This window comes from Chinchilla lanigera, unplaced genomic scaffold (genome assembly GCF_000276665.1).
Source record: "Chinchilla lanigera isolate Chin_1 unplaced genomic scaffold, ChiLan1.0 scaffold00005, whole genome shotgun sequence".
Lineage (NCBI taxonomy): Eukaryota > Metazoa > Chordata > Mammalia > Rodentia > Chinchillidae > Chinchilla > Chinchilla lanigera.
Genome location: NW_004955406.1, coordinates 2,308,757 through 2,331,082, shown reverse-complemented (window position 1 = coordinate 2,331,082; position 22,326 = coordinate 2,308,757). Strand labels below are relative to the sequence as shown.

Below are 22,326 nucleotides of genomic sequence, written 5' to 3'. Positions count from 1 at the left end.
TATATATATATATCATGAAGTACCACAGTAGAAAAGGAAATTTACATGGAAATTAATTTTCAAAAGCCTTTTTACATCCGTGTTTTCTTCAGGAGCTGTGGAAGAAATTATGTGCTTGAACAATCAAATCATTATTTGCATATTCCCTTCGGGCCACAGAGACTGACATGTTGTATATACAACAAATCAAACACTGAACAGTTTCCAAAATGTAGCCTCAGAACCTCTACTCGGCATAAGTTGCATAATTAGGTAGATGCTTCCTGTGGCCGCTAAAATCAATTGAACAGTTCTCCTTTTCCTTTTTGTTCATTGCTACCTCCAGCATATACCAACATACCATCCAAGCTCAACACAGTAACTGCAGAATGTAGGTCTCCAAGTCTTCAGCAGGGACAGCATCAGGGCAGTCCATTCATTTGCTAAAGTCGTCTAAAGCAAAGAATTTGGGCTCAACTGAAGGGACAGCTCTGCAAACCCAACTGTAATGAGTTTCTTTTTTACTAGGATTAGTTCTTAGCAAGGAAGACTCAAAATCAGTCTAATGCCAAGGATAAATTAGTGACACCTGCTACCTGCAGTGTCATATTCTGTGTGAAAAGGACATTTCACGATTATGTCCCACTTTTAAGGGTCAAGTGAGAAATCTTCTCTGTGTTCATTTGGGATTTAGGAGCATCAGTCAGGGTAAAACAGCACCTATCTCCCTCGTGTTTTATGACAGTGACCTCTAGTCTTGACTTTTGTTGTTCGATCTTAAAGTACTTATCAAATTGTCATTCACACATAGTGTGATTTTGGACACTTGAGCAACTTCACAGTGTTTTCTTTCCGGAAGGAGACCTGGGATTGCACCCTCAACATTTCTGCAGGAAGGGGTCAGTAGGCTGATGATCTCCATCCGTTCATTCTCAGTTCCCACCTCAGTCTCCTTCAGCAATGGGAAACATGTCCTTTTGTTCCTGCTGCGCCAGCTTAGGTTCCTGATGGGATCCCAAAGCAATGATATTCTGCAGTTATTTCTCCTGGGTCTCACCCCAAACAGTGCCTCCTCGTCTTCTACTTCAGTCTTCAAGGTCATCGTCTCACAAGGCAGAAATAGAAATTTCAGTAACTTGAGCTGATTCATCAGGAGCATTTTCAGATAGGCAGCCATTTCCTTGCTCGCTGGTTTTCTCAAGCTATTTATAACTGAATGATTCTGAAAGTGTGGTCTCCGGAGCAGATGCAGAAGCAGCACTTGGGCACACGTTAGAAAGGCAGGTTCTCTCAGTCCAGCCCAGACTACCAAATCGGAGTCTCTGTTCTCACAAGCCCCGTGGGGCTGGAGTTCCTGGGATCTGAGAATCGCACTGCAACTGTGGTGAAACTCGAAGTTGTATTTTGGTCCCACTGGTGTTTACAGTGACTCAGTCAAGAGCTTCTCAGACTCACAATAAAAGTTGTTCTACTTCTCTGTAAACTCATATTCATGCCTGAACTCAAACCAACATCTACAAACTAGAGTTTTCTCTCAAAAAAAAATTTTTGTTTTGGTACCTGGATTGGAACTCAGGACTTTATGCTTGCCAGGCAGGCACTGTGCTGCTGAGCTGTATCCCCAGCCCTCTCTCAAAATTGTAACTGGTTTCATTTATTCTCTTTCACTGCCAATACCTATTGTAGCCTCTGCAGTCCTTAAAATGAAAATAAGCCTTCTAAGTTCATTGTTAAATTTGCATCCCCTTTTAATCACGTGTAACATTTATCTTACAAGAGTAGTGCCATGCCGGGTTTCTTTTCAAGAATATTAGGTGAAGTTTCCCCTTTCCCAAATGGTTCCTTTTGTTTCGTTTCCCTCTGCCTTTCAGTTTACATTTATTCTCTCTCAAAGATAATTTGCATTTCCTTTTTGATGTAATAGTTGACTGTGCCTTGGTTTTTTTCCTTCAGTGTTGGGGACTGAACCCAGAGTCTTCACACCGACGTCCATCTCCAGCCTCCATTTTAATTGCTTATTTGGGACAGTTGCTTGCTAAGTCACCCAGTTGTCCAGGCTGGGCTCAAACTTGTGATCCTCCTGCCTCAGCCTCCTAGAATAGTGGGATTATAGGAATACACTACCACACCAGGCTGTCTTTTCCTCATCTTTTTTTTTTTTTTTTTTTTTTTTTTTTGGTTTTTCTCCGGTACCGGGAACCGAACTCACGACCTTGCACTTGCCAGGCAGGCGCTTTTGCCGCTGAGCTAAATCCCCAGCCCCCTTTTCCTCATCTTAATCATTTCTTTGGCTGATTCAAAATTAGACTAACTAGTCCTTTGTGATTCTTAAGAACATTGCATTCAGAAATATTACACCAAGTAGTCATTATTTGGTGTAAAGACTCATTAAATCTCTTTGAAAGCTTGAAAAGCAACAGTTTTTTATATCAATATGTAAAGAAAGGTAGATGTAACTTTATAAATAATTTAGCCTGAGTATATAGAATTTTTGCCAAGTATTATGCTTTGTTAATACTCTGCTAAAGTTATTAATTTTTCCTTCACCCCATGACATCTCCATTTTAATTTCATATGGGCATTTTAAGAGCATTTGTCCTTTAATGTTTTAGAGCAAACTTAAAAGAAGTCATTAAAAGAAGACATTATAGCTTCTAATTGTATTCTACTTTAGCTTTCATCTAACTCCTGCAGTTAAAAGTTTATATTTTATACAAATGTAAACTACTTTGATAGCTTCTGGCCACAATCAATTTTCATTTTGATGAAAGCATTGCCCTCTGTATTGGACAAGCCTTAAAGTTTTAATACCTGCATCTATAGAATTATTTTCTAATTGCCAGCATCTCATTGGATAAGACATATAAGCATAGCAGCAGCTAAAAAAATTTAGTTGTGAACTCTGTGTTTTGCCTAACATTTTTTTTTCAAATTTTATCTCTTTCTCATTTTTAATGAACAAATTTATTACAACATTTTTCTTCTCAGAAATTTAATCTTATAAAAGTATGTTTCTCAAACACTATATTTAGTAGCTTAAAGGGATATAAAACTTAAATATAATAATTTGGAGACTGGTTGTCAAAAATATATATAGGTAATAACGGGCTCTGCATTTCTTACATGGTGACTACTGCGAAACTTGTGTCAGTTGTAATAATTTGTATTTTGATTCACATTGCCTCAGTAACTCACCTTCTTAATTACTGAGTTATTTTGCAGTGAATCTTATGACTTCAGTAGCAGTTTTAGTAACTGAGTATGTAAGGTTGTTGATAAATCAGAACATTATCTCATTATATGAAATCCTATCTTCAAACTACAGATTTTTCTGTGTCGTTTGTCAATAAATGCCATTTACAAACTCCTCCGTCTGGCTGTATTATTGATCTGATTCCTAAACAGCAACTAATAGGAACATTAATCTACAAATGACCACGATTCTAAAATATTTCTGCCAAACACGAAAAGCCCTACTCCCAGTTACTCATCAGTGTGCTGAAAACAAGCAAGCATTTGTAGCTGAATGGATTTGTTTTAAAGAAAACTCCAAGTCCCCCAATCAAATACAAATTTGGGAGGCTCCACGTCACTCTGACAAACTCATATTTCCTGCAAAGATGATAAGAATGAGAGGGATAAAAAGCTCACACAGATGACAGAAAGTGCCCTTTCCTCTCCAGAGGTTCTTGATATAACAGTAGTAGAAACATTTACCACGACAATGCATGATATAAGAAACGAGACATTATACCTGAAATGTTTTGGGAGCAAAATATATCCCCTTGACTCATCTGAAAAAGCTTACCTTATCCTTGGGAGAAAAACAAATGTGTCCACAGATCTTTCTGGGCTTTGGGCACTTCACCACCTTGCACAGCTCATCACTGCGGCCCTCCACTAACTTCCGGGTTTTAGAGCATGGACGCCATGTTTTACGTAAAAGATCATATCCAAGAATGATGCCTCTTGGCTTCCCTGGAGACACCCAATCAATGCGAAAGGATCTGCAGCAGAGAGAATAATCGATACTTCTGAGGAGACAACATTTAACCTCACTGCTCTTGGCCTCATCTACTTTTCAATTAATCTTCCAGACTGATCAAAAGCTTTATTCCATCAACAACTTCATAACTGGAAGACGGAAGGGACAAATACTGATATCTATTTAATATATGCAAACGCATTTATATACACATATGTTCCTACCATACAAAATATCCGAGTCAGTGGAAACTAAGCTTTTGAGAGCAGAACACATGACAATAGCCTGGTGGTGTTTCACTTTAAGTTTCAAAGAACGAACTATCACTGTTTGTGACTAATCAGGAAAATCAGTAGAACATTTAGCAAAGATAAGACCTAGAGAACATAACCTGGTCAATAAGGTGAAAATTAGAATCTGGCAAACCTGATCCCCATTTCTTGCACCTTCCTTGCCACACCTCAGCTAGGATTAATTATTTGACAGAAAGCAACTGAAGATGCAACTGAAGATGGCCTTGGGATTCCTAGGAAATTTAGATTTCTTCATAGCTTCTGCCTCCTCCCTTCTCTTTCCTTTCTGCTGTACAGGAGGTTTCACCTTTAACATTCACCTTGTGGTCCCTAAGAATCACAAAGATGGCGCCATGGGGTTTGGTATTGTTTGGACACTGCCAATGACCTTCTGCATGGAGAAATCTTTGTGGAGGTCTCTATTGTTGGGTGTATTTTTTACTTGTAGACAAAATAAATGCTCAAATTGATAAAACCTTTAATATTACTAACTTTCTTCAGATGCACTTTACTTCAATATGTCTTCATACCTAAATGGATTTATTTCTCCCATCCTTCTTTAACTAACATGGTCAGATATGTTTTTATGGTCAGAAATAGAGGATTTGGAGAGTCCCCTAACAAGATACATTTATATCATCCTATTCTTAAAAAGGACATTTAATATTCTTTTAAAAATTGAGCCCCAATTTTATTTTAAATGCAGATATACTTTTTGGAGGGGTACAGTTAAGATGTAACATGAAACCAAAAACTTTAATAGTGCACTTTGAATGATCTGTTCATCTTTCACTTACAGATGGGAATGAGATCATGATTAAAGCTGTTCACAGAGAGGATAATCCTGAATAAAATGATTTACTCTCAGATGAATGTCACAGAACTTCAATTCTGCACTTGGGTCTACATTCCAAAAGATACTGCTTCAATCACACGTGTGTGCTATCTCTAAGATTTCTTAATAAGCTCAAGAAGTAGAAAATGGTCAAAGTTGTTAATATAGTTTCATAGATTCCCATGATACCTTATTACAGTATACCATAGCAAACAAAATCTTTTTTGTAAGTGTAAAAATAATTACATAATAATATCATACTTATTATTATTATTTTCAAAAAATGAACAGAACTCTAACACTTGAGATGAATACACTGTTCATAATTCTGGAATTACCAGCCATAACATTTAACCAATCACAAATAGTCGCTGGATACCTTTACCTAGCAAACGTTCCAGTAGGTATGTTAAAGGGCAGACAACACATGAGAGTCTGGACCCTATTCTTCGAGTCTTACTGTAAAAATCATGTAATAACTTTTTTGAGCAATTTTCTACCACTGTGTAAAAATAACACTTCAAATATACCTTTCCTTTTAAAAAGAAATAGATCTTCATAGGCCAAATGCTTGACCCTATCAGAATTCTAGGTGACATCCTATATTAGGAATTCAATTAAGCCCAAACATTTACATTAAAAAGCAGCAGTCAAGATAAACCTTGACATTTTAATAGACTGCTAAAAAATAATTATTTCATTTTCTTGGGGGTACAAACATAACACATTCTAGTAATAAGTCTCTGTAGATAGGAAATTAATGTCACCTAGGAGAGAGCAGTTTCATAGGTTACTAGTATAGTCAGAGCTTTTATTCTAAAGTATCCAACTCTCAAATTAATTCCACACTGTGCAGACGGCTCTTTTGTATTCCTCACATAATCAACTATAGAAAAGACTACATTTAAGTGACATTTGAGGATCTGACTTATCCACAATAACTGCTGAACTAGTAAGGTCCAGAGAATACCGCATGTAACCCCATGTCACTGCGACTTTTTGGGGGTGAGTACACCATAACTGCTATGTGAGACTACTTCTATTTTCTGTGATAACATGAGCAGTTCAACATCTGAGGATTTGAATTAGTGACACAGAACCAAATGATCAAAGAAGAGTAAGGGGTTTAACACCTATTTCTCCTTAGAATAAACTGGAGGGAACCTGAAAAGCCTTTTGGTTGTCATTTGACAATGAAAGACATCCCTGAGAAATATGCACCAGTATTAATGCAATTAATGGATTCATTGCTTTGATGTTCAAGAGTAAAATAGGAAGAGTACCTTTAAGTACTGGGAATGAATTACACATATCGGTTGAAAAAGATGAGATTTTTTTTTGTATAGGTCAGTATAAGTGTTTGAACTCATGTATAACATAAACAGAATTTATTTGCAGCTTGGCCCAAGAAATAACTGTGTTTATTTAGTTCTCAGAGCAGTAGGGACTGAAATTTAAGTTACCATAACTAGGTTCTGATAAAAGCCACCACGTCTACACGTATTTTAGTTAGGTATTTCTTTTTCACCCTGTTATGTGTAGTAATAGGTCTACTATTTTACTTCTGCTCCACAACAGAATATTGTGGCCACCAACATAGTAGTCACCACTTCCATCCATCAAAGACATAACTGGGCTACATTAGTAACCCAAGGGTGACTGAGTATAATTCTGGGTTTGCTCTTATTTCAGAATTTTAACTGTTGCCCCATGCTGGAGAGGACTGGTGAGGAGCTCCTCTGTAGTAAGTTTCTCTCTTGTACAGGAAACATCAAGATTCTGATGAGTTCTGAAATAGCACTTAGCCATCACCCTAACCAACCCCACTAACGGAAGTAGAGGGGAGTTTATGAAAGTAGAAACTTTAGTGAATATTTAGTAGGTATTTAGTGCAAACCACATACCAGTCTACACTTACCAGTGCGGAAGAAAAATGTAATAATATTGTATTGTAACAAGTGAGTGACATGAACACAACAATCACATAAATATATCTCCTAAGAAATCCATGGCCTGAGAAGGCTTAGCTCTTCTGTGCAGAAGTCTGAAGGAAGGGATGAGGAAAAGCAAGGGAAATTTCCAGGCAGAGGAAATGGATATGCAAAGGCCCGGAGGCCTGGGCTGCTAAAGGGACATCAGAGAGTCCAGGAGCATGCTGAGTGAGAGACAGGAAGCTGGAGGAGGTCAGGCAGAAGCTGGTAGAGTGGGAAGGGAAAAAGCAAATCATGCAGCATTCTGCAGCAGATGACAATGAATTTAGATTCAGTTTTGAGTGTGTTGGCAATTGATTGGCGTATCTGAGCCAACAAGTGAAAGAAGATTTATTTCCACACACCCTCCATCCACACGCCACCATTCCACATGGCTACTTTATCCCTCAGGAGAACTGGAAGTAGAGAAGTTGGAAGCATTTGCGTTTCACGGTTAGTACTGACTGAGGCCCGAAATGCCCAAGCCAATCTGCTGGAGAGCAGGGTGGTGAGGAGAGCCAGCGGAGTTTGGCACAGGACGTGGCTTTGGCAGTTTTTGTGGGTTTGTGTGCACTTTCCAGGTAAAAGACTCTGGTGGCCAGAGATGGACCAAAGAAGCTCTGCCACAGTATGACTAGAGGGCCACATGTCATAGAGGAGTGAGTCTCCCGTGAGCCAAGAGGATGCTCAGCGTGGCTACCTGGAGGGAAGTGTGCCTGGGACGGCAGCCTTCTGAGACCAAAGGGCTCCAGTAGGGGAGTCTTGGGGATGTTTCCTCTGTTGGCCACACAAGAGCTCAGCTACAGACGGCAAAACTCACATCAGGGCTTTTAGCTCTGCAGAGATCCTCCTGGGACGCTCAAGGAGAGCATACTTATCCAAGGCATCTCTGCCACGTAGAGGGCTAGAACTGCCATCACCTAAGGGTGACAGTGAAATAGTAGTATTGGGAGGGACCCATTTGGATGAAGGGAGCCGGAGAGGAAGGGTGAGGAGCAGAGACACAGCAAGCTGCAATCAGGAGTGAGGTGTGAGATGGTAGAAGCTGTGAGCTAGATGTGAGCCTAATATTTTGCTGGAGGTGGAACGGGTTTTACATACTTAATCGTGATTCATAATTATCAAAGGAAGAGTGATAACTGAAGATAATGTAAAAGTTATAAGATGTTCTTGAGAGGCACTCAGGAATTGAGGAAGTGATAATCCAAACCATTTTGAAGATAACAATATGTAATACAGCAACCATTGCTAATTTTCTTTCACCTTGTTTTGAAATTCTGTATCATTTTTATGTTGTTTCGTTTATATCTTTGTTTTTGTTATTTTGTTTTTGTTCTTTTCTCTTTAAAATAACAGAAGAGTATATTTTTAGCACAATAACTTGTAGGTGAAAGGTATAGCCTTTTCCCCCCTTTATAGCTAGTTGGATTAAGACAGTTCCAAACTGGCTCTGGAAACTTAAAAGATGAAGATATGGTGCAGGGTGATGATGGTGAACATGGAAAAGACCATCTATGAGAAAATGCTTTAAAGGGAAATAGGGTCAAATTGGTGTTTAGTGAACTCAAAGAATTAAACAAGTTAAAGATAGATGCCTTCTATCATATGCAGAATTATGGGGTATTTTCAGGAATGGACGTTGGAAAAGATGATGGATTTGTTGAGAATTGGCTTTTGGCTGAAGGACAGGGAAAGGATGGTTGGATCACAGCAGAAAGTCAAAAGACAATAATTTGTGGAGCTAGAGTTCAGGGAGATGACAGAGGTCTTTGAGACTTAGTATGACTGAAACTGCAGGGATGTTCACAGTATCTGAGGAGGAAGGTGGGTCTTTCTGTTGAGGACACCCAGAATAAGTGAGTGGGTTTGTAACAGAACCAATGAAAGAAGCCAGTGAGCAATTAAAGGCCACAATGAGCTGGCAGAATACACTGATTTTGTTGAGAGCCACAAAAGTCCCCTCCGTCACTGAGCAGCTTCGGTGGGTGCTACAGCAGGAGGGAAGTTCAAAAGACTTTGCGTAGGAGAAGGAGGTGAGCAGAAGGAAGTAGTGATAACAGCATGTCAGGAACAAACCCCGTATTCTGTAAGTCTCCTCAAACAAGTTTGATCATCAGAACTCACTGGCCGTCAAAACAGTAGTATTTCCTAAACGCCACTTGTTCATTAAGACTACTGATTATATCTGCCCGACAGTGCTTGAGGCACTCCAGATTCTCTCATTTAACAGTTCTTCCTGTATCTTTCGAACATATACACGGGAAATTCCAGGCCAAACTGAAAGTTGTTTTCATTTGTCCATAATGGTGGAGGAGGGAGTTTGGAATATGACTGAGGGAATTTTGATTTGACGTCAATAGGTTAAAGCCCAGTTTTCCTTATGAAAGCAAATGCAAACATGGCTTTTCAAAATTTTGTTTTTACATAATTGTGAAATCAATACTTCCGCTGAAGCCGTTAACTATTGAAAAAACCATGGACAGAAAGTGAGAAACAGAAGAGATTCTCTGATATCTAAGTTATAGTACAAAAAAAAATTGGAGTCTCAGCATTTCCCCTCAAATCTAGTGAGGGCAGAAAGGAGGAGGTCTTCCACAGCAAGCTCCGACCTCCTTGACCATGCTGTGCTATAAGGTAAATAATCTGAAGATACAGGGGGATTCATGCATCATGATAGCCATTTAACCTGCACTGAGAGATACCCAGGCTATGCTGCCATTATAAAGATTTTTGAAAAGTTGTATAAAATATCATTGGTATCACTCAGTATATTGAGTCAAATTTAAGGCAATTATTTGTGAGCACTTCAAAGAGATAATTCAGACTCCATTTCAACAATACAGACCTAAACTGATTTGGAACTGAAAACATTGCCATCGTTTTGATCCGCGGCAGTAAAAGACATGATCTGAGCTCTCTCTGTGTGCTTTCTTGGAGCATTAGGCCTGGAAATCATGCATTTTGCAATACTAGCATAATGTAATAAAGTGTCTTCTCTGTTTATGTTCTTTTCTTAGCTTTCCCTTTTATGGGGAATAAATAAGTAAACTTCATGGACAGCCTAGTTCCCATGAAACTGTCAGCCGAGTGTCTGTCATATTTCAATCAGAGCTGGAGCCATCAGCTGCCTCCATTCAGCTTGGGCTCTATGTTCTCAAGGACCAGAATTAATGAATTAGCTATTGATTAAATTCCACTCTAGCAAATCCACCAAGGCAAATAAATGAACTACCCAGGGCACGTGTAGGCCATGGCCAGACACGTCTGGTCTATCGATCAGGAGTTAGTATTCTTTGGGGATACAGAAGCAGCTGATGATAATATGACAAGTATGGAAAATGTGATATAGAAACGGAATTTGTTTTCGGAGAGGCAGCTGATAATGCTAGAAGAATCCACCTGCTATTTCTCCGTTTATGTACAGTGGCATCTTTGGTTTATAGATTATAGGAACAACATGCACATGGGCTTGAACGAAAGATTATAGAGCCAAAAGTAATGCATAAATTGAGGCCAAAGGCAAGAGGACCTGATGCACTCCATGCATATATCAAACAAGATTGTGTGATGTCTTTATGTCACTAAAATGTGTAAAAGTTTTAGTGACTATTGCATTTTACCAAACATAACAAAAGATTCGAAGAAATATGTTTTATGAGAAATGAAATTGTCTTCAGTACTAAAAAAGTAAACCCAGTCTACTGATATTTTTCTGGCAGTTTCATGTTGGATTTTGCATGTTGCTAACATACAAGAGATTTTAAAAAACCAAAATAGAAACATAATTAGCAAGTATGCATTGCCAGAAGTATAATGAAATTACACAAACAATAACATGCACACAGGAGGCTAACTGCTTTAGTGCTGTGTGTTTTGATTAATGGCTTGGCAGACTATACCCACTTGTTAAGAGCCTTGCCTTTGGAAATGGTTACTCTGCTACAATGGATCATTTTAAGAAAGGAAAGATTTTACATGCCAATATTTGCTTGTGAATGATTTCCATCACGCTTTCACTAGATCTATGACTGGGGAAAATGGAATAAGAAAGAAATCAGCCAAAGGCAGTGTAATAAATAAAAAGATGTCTGGGGAGTCATTCTACCCTAGCCAATATGGAGCAAACCCATTACAAACTCTTTTTCCTGCTAAGTACAATGGAAAAGTCTGTATACATTGCAAAAACATAATGATCTCAGAACTCTGAAAAGTTAACAGGTAGATGAGGAAGGAAGTAAAACCTTGAAGAACCACTGTCATAGGATGAATTTACCATTTTTTCTCTACTTTTTTTTATTTTCCATCCTTAGCCCAAGGAGAAAAAGATAGTAGAGGGGGACTTCCTATCCTAGCCAATGTGGTACAAGCCCAGTATAGAACTGTGCACTGGACAAGTAAAATCCTAGAGAAACTCAATCTCTCAAGAATACCTAGAAGAAAAAGCTTTGCAAACTACAGCACGTGGGGGGAGTTCCCATTCTGTTTTATTTTTCTCTCCCCCTGCATGCTGCTCTATGGATAATGACAGTTAAAGAGAAGCAACATGATAGCAGTGGCCACATAGGAATGTAAAACCTCATGGAAAGTGCATTTTTTCTCTAGTCTGAGAAGCCAGAAAGATGCCCTGTTGATCAAAGGAACATGAGGGGAAGGGAATCTTTGTGATTAAAATATATATATTTAACCTCACTGCTTCAAGAACAGTTCCAATTCTGCAAACCATGAGGCAATTGGAAGGCAAAAATTCCAAATGAACTGTTATCATTTTAGCCAATGATCCAGAAAAAGAAGTCCAAGAGAGCTGGGAAAAGTGTGTGTGTGTGTGCATATGTCAAAAAAGACAAAGCTAGATCTCCTAATTCGATACATGAAATAATGCAAGTCCAAATCAGCTTTAAGCAGGATAGATATGATTACCTAACATTCTTAGAGGGTATTCAAGCAGTGTAGCAAAAACTGAAATATAGACTTTTACGTAGTTCCCAGCCAACTCTCAAATCAGCCATTGAAAAGTAAATGTGTGGGTCAGATATAAAAATGCATATCAAAGCTTTTGAAAAATGAACAGATTGTATAAGCTACTGACAAAGTGGGGTAGAATTTTCACTCTGAAGCCATTGGTTGATCACCTGCTGACAAAAGCAAACAAAACTCAGTCTTCTTCAGAGGATTTTTAAAGGGCTCAGATTATCACAACCTAATATTGAAAAGGTTGATTAAATAATCCCGTCATTAAAAAATTACACTAATCAAAAGAAATCTGGAGAGGTTTTATGAATATTACACAAAATTGACCTATGAACATGAAATATTGAAATATTGCACAAAATTGACTTATAAATTATAAGAAAGAAAAGGGATATCACACATCCATGAAAGGTCAGTTTATCAAGATGATGATTCTCAATGGATGTATACATAATAAGACATCAGAATACATGAGATGGATACTGGTACAGCTAAAGAAGAAATAGACAAATCCACAGTTACATGTGGTGACTTCAAATATCCTCTCACAATAATTGACAGAACAGCCAAGAAGAAAATCAGTAAGTATATAAATAACCTGAATATCACTATCACTCAACCTAATTGACATTTATAAAACACTATCTGACAAAAACAGAATACACATTCTTGGCAAGTACAGCTTCCTGAAAAGCTCTACAAAACTGATAAAACTTTAGTGTAAGTAAACAAGAGAGGATACTTTATTACCAATTTTGGAAATGAAAATGTTCAAGCCAATTGAGACTCTACAAACAACTTTCTGCTCATAAATTTAACAAAATTGGAGAATGTAACCAATTTCTGTACATATAAAATAACATAACTCACTTGAAAATCAATCTCCTGACTTACTCTGATTTATTAAGGAAATTGAACTCTAGGTTAAAAACCTTTCTCCAAGAAAAAATCTAGGGAAAGGTGGGTTTTGCTGGTGAATTTTACCAGTAGGTAAGAAATAAATAATATTTTTACACAGTCTCTTTCACAAAATAGGAGAAATGAATTTTTTAACTTCTAGGGAACTAAACATGGTACCCAAATCAGGTAAAAACATTACAAGAGAAAAAGATCCATTACAATATATTTTATGAGCAAAGATGTAAATATTCTCAGCAAGATGATCACAGATTGTATCTACCAATATATAAAAAGGAAAACATATCACAACTAAGTGGTGTTTATGCAGGTAATGTAAACTAGTAAATTATTTGAAAATCGGTTAATATAATTAACAACCATATAAATTTAAAATTTGGAAAATGCATTTGACAAAACTCCACATCTGTTTGTAATCAAAATAGTTAGTAAAGTTTGAATAACAGGCAAATTCTTCAACCTGATAAAAGGCATTTCCCGTAGGTAACATCCATAGTTAGCATCATATCTAATGATAAAAATTGAAAGATTTCTTTTGAAGATTGGGAATAAGTCAAGGATGTACTCTTAGCACCTTGTTGAACTTGCTAGTGCAATAAGTCAGGAAAAACAAATAAAAAGCAGGCATATTGGGAAGGAAGAAATACATAGTTTCTTTTTGTGGAAGATATATGTAGAACTCAGGAGTCTGTAATAAAGCTAAAACTTCTAACGAGTTTTACCGGGTGGTTGACTACAAAGTCACTACACCAAAATCATTTGTTTCTACACACCACCTGCAATTGGATTTTAATTTTCTTTAAAAATTAACAATGGAACCCCTCAAAAGAAACAAGTAAGTATAAATCTCATGAAGTATGTGAAGCATCTGTACACTGTATCTGTAAAATACTGATAAAACAAATAAGAAAAGATCTCAATAAATGTGCAATATACTGTGCCTCTGACTTGGATCACTTGATGTTGTTAAGATGTCCATCTAGCAAATTATCTGCAGGTTTGATGAAATACTAATTAAAATTAGAGAAGGATTTTTATATCAATAGACTAATTCTGAAATTTATAGAGAGAAAGTGATGAGAGAAGACAAAACTAATTTTTAAAAGGTCAGTTGAAGCACTCATATTACATGATTTCATAACTTACTATTTAGCTATAATGATTATAAATATATATGTTGGTAAATAAATATTTGTATTGAAAATACATGATCAACTGATGTATTGAAATATATGATCAACTGAACAGAAGTGGAAATTAAAAAATGGCTTGTATGTTTTAATTGATTTTTAATAAATTCTAAAAATATTTAATAGAGAAAAGATAGTCCTTCCAAAAATTATGCTGAAACAATTGGGAACTCACATCCAAAATAAAATTAATCTTGAGCTACACCTTAGTTTGTACAGAGGTGAAAATCAATGTAAAATGAATTAAAGATTTAAATCACAATGTGAACATATATAAATTCTGGAAGAAAAGGTAGAAAATACTTGTGATCGTGAAATAAGAAAGGAGTTCTTAGATACAACCCTAGGTCCACAACCACAAAAGAAAACAAAAAAAATGAAAACTCAGCCTCTACTAAAATTTAAGACTTTTGCTCCACAAAAGATACAATTAAGTGAATTGAAAGGAGAAGCCACAAACTGGAGTACAATATTTATAAATCATCCATCTGACAAAAGTCATGTCCAAAATACATATTGAAACTTTTAAAATAACAAGAAAACAAGGAATCCAATTAACAAATTGGCATAGGATTTGAAGAGGCACTTTGCCATAGTAGATAAACAAATGCCAATTGATACATCCAAAATCATGAATATCATCAGTCATTAAAGAAATACAAGTTGAAACCATAATATTATACCATTAAATGTCTATAAAATAGCTATTTAAAAAGTAGAAAAGTACTCCAATATAAAATTAAGTTCTAACCAAGCCATAGAACATTATAAACATACATCAATGCTAACAGGAATGCAAGATGTTACTATGACTTTGTGAATCAGTGTGGCCGTTTCTTAGGATTCAGCAAGCCAGCTAATTTATCTATTTGAGATGAATAAGAACCTATATGTACATAAAATTCTGTATATAAATGTTTATAGCCACTTTATTCACAGTCACTCAAAACTGAGCAATGCTCAACCTATATATAAGTTGATATAATAGAATATTAGTCAGCAACAAAGAGTAACAACTATGAATGTGTAAAATTGAATGGACGCATATTAAATTCACTGCCCACAGTGAAAAAAGCCAGATTTAAATGCTACATATTATATGATTTCATTTATATGACAAAACAGAATTGGCAAAATTATAGATATTTAGTCAAGAACAGTGTCTGCCCAGTTTGGGGCAGGATGGGAGAGGGGTTAGCAATAAAAGGGCAGGATGAGGGAATATTCTGACATAATGGAATTATTTCATATCAAAATTATAGGAGAGTTCCCACATCCTATGCCTTTGTCAATATTCATAAAACTATAGAGTAAATAGAGTGAATTTTGCTACACCTAAATCATTTTTAATGTCCTTGCTTTGTGTTGTCTGTATTTTGCTATTGTTCTTTTTTTTTGTACTATTTTCTTTAAAAAAAAAAAATTTTTAAAAATCAAAATTTAAATGTAAAAAAATATGCAAGTTTAGGAAACCATAATCTTTTCTGAAGTTTAATTCATTGACATGACTACAGTGGTCTCTTCACCTTTTTGTATATTTAATAATCTTTATTTTTCCTCTTTGGAGTTCTTAAAGTTAAACTACATATTTAATTGGTATGTGGTTCTGTACGATTTGCTAAGATGAAATTTTTTAGACTTTATTTTTTATTTTTAAATTGACAAATAATGTATGTTTTTACCATGTTCAACCTGATGTTTTGAGATATATACATATTGTGGACTTGTTAAATGTAGCTAATTAACAGATGTGTTAGTTCACATAATTATGATTTTTACAGTGAAATCACTTAATATCCACTCTCCAAAATTTTCAAGATTAAAGTAGAACATTACTAGCTACACTCAACTGGCTAGTAATAGACACCTTGCTGTACAATAGACAGATATAACAGAGAAAGGAATATATTGTTCAATAAACAAGTTTTTTTTTAATCAAAATCTTGCAACCATCCTTCTGTTGTCTTTTACTGGTGAATGCTGCTCTTCAGAAGTTTGATGATTCCATTCAAATTCCTAATGCACTAAGTACCTGATCTATATTTTCTTCCTGGGAGATTTTTGAATTGCTAATTAAAGCTGGCATTCTGAAATATCCTGATCACATCCCTTCACATAATTCTTTATAGTCATTCTGTTGGCATCTGGGGAGTCTTAATTTGCATATCAATGGCTTTGATTCTAAGGTATTTTCTTAGTACCTTTCTTTGATTATTTTGTTTTGTCTTTCTTCTGCTTTCTCTCAGTGGAACCATTATTCATGTATTAAATTTTCCAGATGTTTTCTAATTTTTTTTACTTTTTCTTTTCCAAATCTCTGTCTTTTATTGTACTTTCAGGGACAGTTCTCAAAAAATTTTTTTTCTTAAAGTTTCACTTCAGACTTTACACTTCTATTTTTGAGGTTTTCCCCTTTGATTATAAGCTTTATCTAGTATCTCATTTTTGTTTCACAGGTAGAAGGTCTCCTTGTACTTCTTTGGGGCTGTAATATTTTTTCCTCACCTTCATTATTTCTCATTCTGTGAAGTAATTTCTCCTGTTTATTTTGGTCTCCTTTTAATATTTAAGAAAACAGGGAGATAGATCTTTTGCAAAAGAGAAGGAGACCAAGAGTTCGGAAGAAGTAGGAAGGGAGAGAAGGGGCTGAGGAAAGGTTTAAGTTTTGATAGGCACATGGACCAACTCCCTGTGGTGAACTGAATCATTGTGCATTGCCAACAGCACGAATAAACATTAAGAGTTAAAGAAAAAGAGTGATGGAGTAAAAGATGCTGGCCAGAAGCTTTAGAGATAAGTGAACCTTGTGGACTGGTCAACTTCCTCACTGACTGGCCAAGTTTCAAACTATATCTTTCTGTTGAGGGATCTTTATATCCTGGCATCTGGAGATATTCAGTTTGGGGTTACTGCTTTCCAGAAGTGAATGTCTGATAAGCTACAAGGAGGTATTTATGATTGACACTTGCTCTGGAGAGGAGAATTGGGGAAATTAGTCAAGAGTCCCACCCTTCAGGATATTGCCTCATTCCATTATTGTCTTGACCTCCATCCTTTGCCTCAGCTCCCAGGACCGTTGGGTTTCTCTGGGGAATAAATGTCTAACGCCCTAGGGGTGTACATTGCCACTTAGGAGGAGAGAAATAGACAGCCGGAGTCATAGGTAGAGTAAGGGACTTTGGGGGTAACTCTTTTTTCTAGGTTTTCAATCTCGTGGTTTCAGCTTTGACCCTTCTCCCACCTCTCTACTGCAGCAGAATCCTTAAAGACTCAAAGAGCTCAGCTGCTTAGAGTCTCAGCAGGAAAATTAACCTCCTTTATGTCATCATTTACCTCTGCTAGCCAATGCACTTTGGTTGTAAATCTCTCCACTGTATTAAATTATTTGTTTCTTTCTGATAAATACTGCTTTTACAGCTGTGTTGCAATTTCCCTTCTGTTGATTCCTCTCTCACTTTTCTTACTCTTAATCCTTTTTTCCTTTGAAATGGTCTTGCTGTTAATATGTTTGCATGTAAGCTGTCTTTATCCATATCTTTCAAATATTTTCCCTTTGTCATCTGTAAGAATCTCCTCAAAGGCAAAAAAATCCTAAAGATACAGAAACATTTGTTCAATTTGCTTAGAGATCATTTTTAGTCTTATACAAATATGTAAACTGAGACGTATCTCTTTCTGCCATTTGCCTGTGCTTGGGTCACTTGGGTCACTAACACATAAGAATTTGTCAACATGCAACCACATAAATTATCAGGACAGAAAAGTGTCATCTTCTGGGGTGCCTGTATTGATAAACCTAGAAAGAGTTTGGAATTGTTCTTATTATGTTCTTCTTGTATATTGTCATCCTCTAGTGCAGTGTTTTTCATATTTTTTTGGGGGGGTACAGGGAATCTTCACAGTTTTCTCTATGTATTTATTTAGGGAAGTGTCATCTACAATAGACTAAAACTTTGTAGATTTGGAATCAAGCCTTATTCTCTTTTGTATTACTTTTGTTATCTATTCTATTTTAACCACACATTTATTTAATCAAAAAAGAAACAAGGTCCCTGGAGACCATGCATAGATTTCTCCCCATCTCTTTGCATTTTGGGCAATCTCTTAGATAGGTAGAGGGGAAAAAAATCTACCAAAGGGATTATCAGTTAATTATCATATCAAAAATGCATCAGAATTTATCATGTGTGTCATAGAAAATGTACATAATATTGTGGTTTGGATGTAAATTGTTCCTCAAAAGTGTCATGTGTTTAGAAGGTGATTGGATTATGAGGTCCCCATATTCAACACTGGGTTGGTCCATGGGTGAATTCAGTGCTGTCTGGAGGTGGAGCCTTCAGAGGTGGTCACTTGGGGCATGACAGGGATGGGTCTAAATCTTCCGTTTCTTCCGTCTCTCACTGTTTTCTGTCACTCTCCTCCAACAGACTCTTTCGCTACCCCTTCCTGCTACAAGTCAGCCACTGCGAACTGAGTCCTCTAAAATCCAGAAGCCCACATAAAACTCTCCTCCGTTAAGGTGTGGGCATCAGGTCTGTATCTTGTCCCAGTGACGGGAAATGAACTAATACACTCAAGAAGACAAAATACAAATTTTGCTATGGATAACTATGAATCTAGTTACTTGGGATTTTATAATTACTTACTTTGATTTGTAAATACTTTTAAAAATAATTGCCTTTATTTAGTCAAAACCAGTACAATTATTTTTAAAATTTTATTTAGTTTATATTTTTATTAGTACGAGTGCAGTACACAATGATTACATCTATCCTGGGGAGTAGGTACAATAGGTACATGTACTTAGCACATCCTCGTTCTTCTTTTTTCACCTGCACTTCCCTCTCCTCCCTGCTCCTTCCAACTCTTGGTACCCTTCAATTTGCAAAAGCTCTATTTCCATTTTTCCCTGCAGTTCTTTTTTCTCCCATTCCCTTTCTCTCCACTCCCACCCCTTTCTCTCCATCTCTGTGTTCACCTTTCTGCTTGCCAAAATCTCCCTCCTTACTATTACCTATCTCTTATTTTACTCTTTATATTGCAAGTTTCTCATATAAGAAAAACCATAAGATACTTAAGGTTGTGCATCTGATTTATTTCACTTAATATTATGGTCTCAAGGTGCATCTGTTTTCCTATGAATATATCAAATTTATTTTTGAACTGTTTTACTGATTTTTAAAGCAGCCTAGAAATTTGAGTCTGTTGTGGAAGAATCTTTCATAATTAAAACATTATGTAACAGATCAAAGGTTACAATGTGTGTGCATGTGTGCATGTGTGTAATGAGTGTGAAATGTGTGGGTATTAGTACATGTGTGTGTAGTGAAAGACAGTTCATTGGATTGGGAAAAAGTGTGACCAGGAAATGTTCAGATTTCTTTCCTTGGTCTCAACTTGATGTAGAGATATAAACTACCATCGTCTCATTTTTGGCTTTGGAAATGACTTTAAATCTTGTTACTGCTAATTAGGAAATTTAAAAAGACTCACTTTCACACTATGGTCATTTTTAGCAACATAGGATACAGAAAAATAGAGATTCTAACTAAGAGCCCGATAAAATTGATAATGGCTCCTCAAAAATTATGAACTGTATTTCTTTGCCAGACATTTTTAGCTTCAGGGCAATCTGATTTATGAAAATAAAACTTTTTTAAAAAAGGTTGAGCTAGCAGGTAGTCATTTCCTTTGAGATAGTATTTTGCTTCATAAAAGGTTCACTAAAGAATATATTTTAACAAAAAGTCTCTTTTGCACCTTTAAGCGTTTGGTCACAGATTACGAAGGACATAAAATCAGGGAAATCAGTTTCAGATATTGGATACCCAGTGAACATTAACACCTGTGAAATTCTATCAAACATTTGATTTATTTATTTATTTATTACTGACAGCAACTTTGAAGTGATATTATCATGGCTGAATGATTTGTTTGATTTTGACTTCCATTATTTCTTACCAGAGCTCTTCAGATAAACTGATAAAAGAAATTTGGTACCTTGACGTGATGTCACGAATTAAGGGTGTCGCTATGTCAGTGGGGGTGTCTTCCACAGTGGTGATCTGGGTTCCGTTGCTTTTTGCACATGCATGTTTTGTGCAGACTTCAACCTGCAAACATGAGTTTAGACAAGAATAAACCCAACCGTTTTCAAAATGCAGACTGAACATGGACTGAATCCAGCTACCCTCATTTCACATAAATCTCTTCCAGTTCTCCACTGCCTCCTGGGGTTTAGTAAATATTCATTTTTGATGTTAATTGACTCCAGTGGGACAGAGGCAGAGTAGACTGCAGAACTGGGCTCAGGACAATTGATGTAGTGATGAGAATGGTGATTTTGAGTCTCTGGTTCCAACCATTCAGAAAGAGAAAGACATATTAATCTACTCGGAGCACTGTGGAGAGGTGGAAGACACTCAGGTGACAGTTTGCAAGCATAATAGGCTATCACCGCACAGCGCTCTCTAGATCTATAAGCAAGTAGTGTAATGATGATATCTTCTGGAAGTCTTGACATTTTGCAACAAATCGCCTACATGGTAATGCATAATGGAAGAAAAATGAAGCTTAGAAAGCCTTCCAATATGGCTGAGCTATTTTATATCCATTTGTTTCAGCTGCAATGGTATTTTTACCTTAATCACAGCAGAAAATCATCATTCACCCTTTAATTCTACCACCGAATCTGAATGAGAATGATGGAGGGTGGAATAACTAAGATTAGGAATGGGGTTCCTCAAGCATTAGTGACACAAAAGGCAGACATCCCTCAGGAGGAGAGAGAGATGAGTGAACATACAGGACTGAGGCTGGAGTGTTCGCCAAAGGGCAGCACCCTGTCTAGGTGAGTGGATCACTCAAAGAGGAACTGCAGGTTTTCCGTGTCAAATTTTTTTGGCATCTCGTACATAAAAAGAGGATGGAAGCCACAAACTGATGATTCTTAAACACCCATTCTGTGTTTTTAGGTGGAGACATCCCCTGATTTTTCTGTTGGCATCAGGCGAAAGGCAAATGTAATGCACATTGTATTTAGCAGGTAAGTCATTTTATTCCTAAGGTGCTTTGCATCTAACCGCAAGTTGAAATATACGCTTGCAGTGCTGTATAAGTTGTGTTGTTTATTGATGCGATTTGCCCCTGTGAGCTACTACTTAGTAATTTTAAACACTACCAAGGCCCTATGCACTAAGTACAATTCAACCAAAAAAATCTTTTTTTTAAAAATAAGTTGCAACATCTTTTTATTTTTTTATTTTTTATTTTTTATATTTTTGATACTGGGGATTGAACTCAAGACCTTGTGCTTGCTAGGGAGGTTCTTATACACGAGCTATATCCCCAGCCCTTAAACCAAAAAAAATCTTTAAGGTGATTAACTTAAAATATAATGCTGTAATAGAATTAATTACATAAACTTTTCATACATTAGAAAATATCTGACTTTATGATGTTTGATTAAATAAATCAGAATTGACTCAGCTGAATTTGTTATGGATGTAGTATGTACCAAATATTATAATTAGTACACGAACAAGTAATTTTTAAAAGTTTATAACATCCAATAGTTGTATACATTTATGGGGCTTGGTGTGTTCCAACACATGTTCTTAGTATATAATGATCAAATCAGGATATTTAGCATTTTCATCTCCTTATCATTTCTCCACACTTACTGCCTTTGAGCTTCTGTCTTCCAGAATCTTATAAGACACCTAACAGCCTGTTATGAACTGTCATCACCCCACTGGGTTATGCAGCACTAGAACTTATTCCTCGTATCAAACGCTGATTTTGTGCCTGCTATCTAATCTCCTTCTGTTCTCCCAACTGCCCACCATTCCCAAGCACATTACATTCAAATCCACTGTTTTAGCTTCCACACATGAGAAAGAATCTTCCCACCTACAGTTGTATGTCTGTAAATTGAAAGTTAGAGTAATAAAAATATGATTAAGTTATTAAGTTGGACATGTTTGGGACATCTGATTTAGGTTTCATCCCATCCTATTGCCTTCTCACCTAAATATTAAATGTAGCCTTAAGTTCTAAACTACATAGATCCACCCATGTTTCCCCAGAAAGCTTTTCTTTTGATTTTAGAAAAATATGCCAAAATGTTTTCACTCTTACTATTGTAATATTGAAACTCCCCACCTCAAGACAGGTTTCTGGTGCT

The 22,326-nt window shown here is 36.4% G+C and overlaps 1 protein-coding gene across 2 annotated transcripts in view; it reads right to left on the bottom strand.

The window, feature by feature from the left end:
- Ush2a (Usher syndrome 2A (autosomal recessive, mild)) overlaps positions 1-22,326 on the bottom strand; it is a gene marked incomplete in the record, with an annotated part of 661,834 nt that overhangs the window by 168,582 nt on the left and 470,926 nt on the right. For both annotated transcript variants that reach the window (XM_013519932.1, XM_013519934.1), the window contains 2 exon segments: positions 3,788-3,986; positions 20,142-20,254. In XM_013519932.1, coding sequence (XP_013375386.1) covers positions 3,788-3,986; positions 20,142-20,254 — 312 coding nt within the window.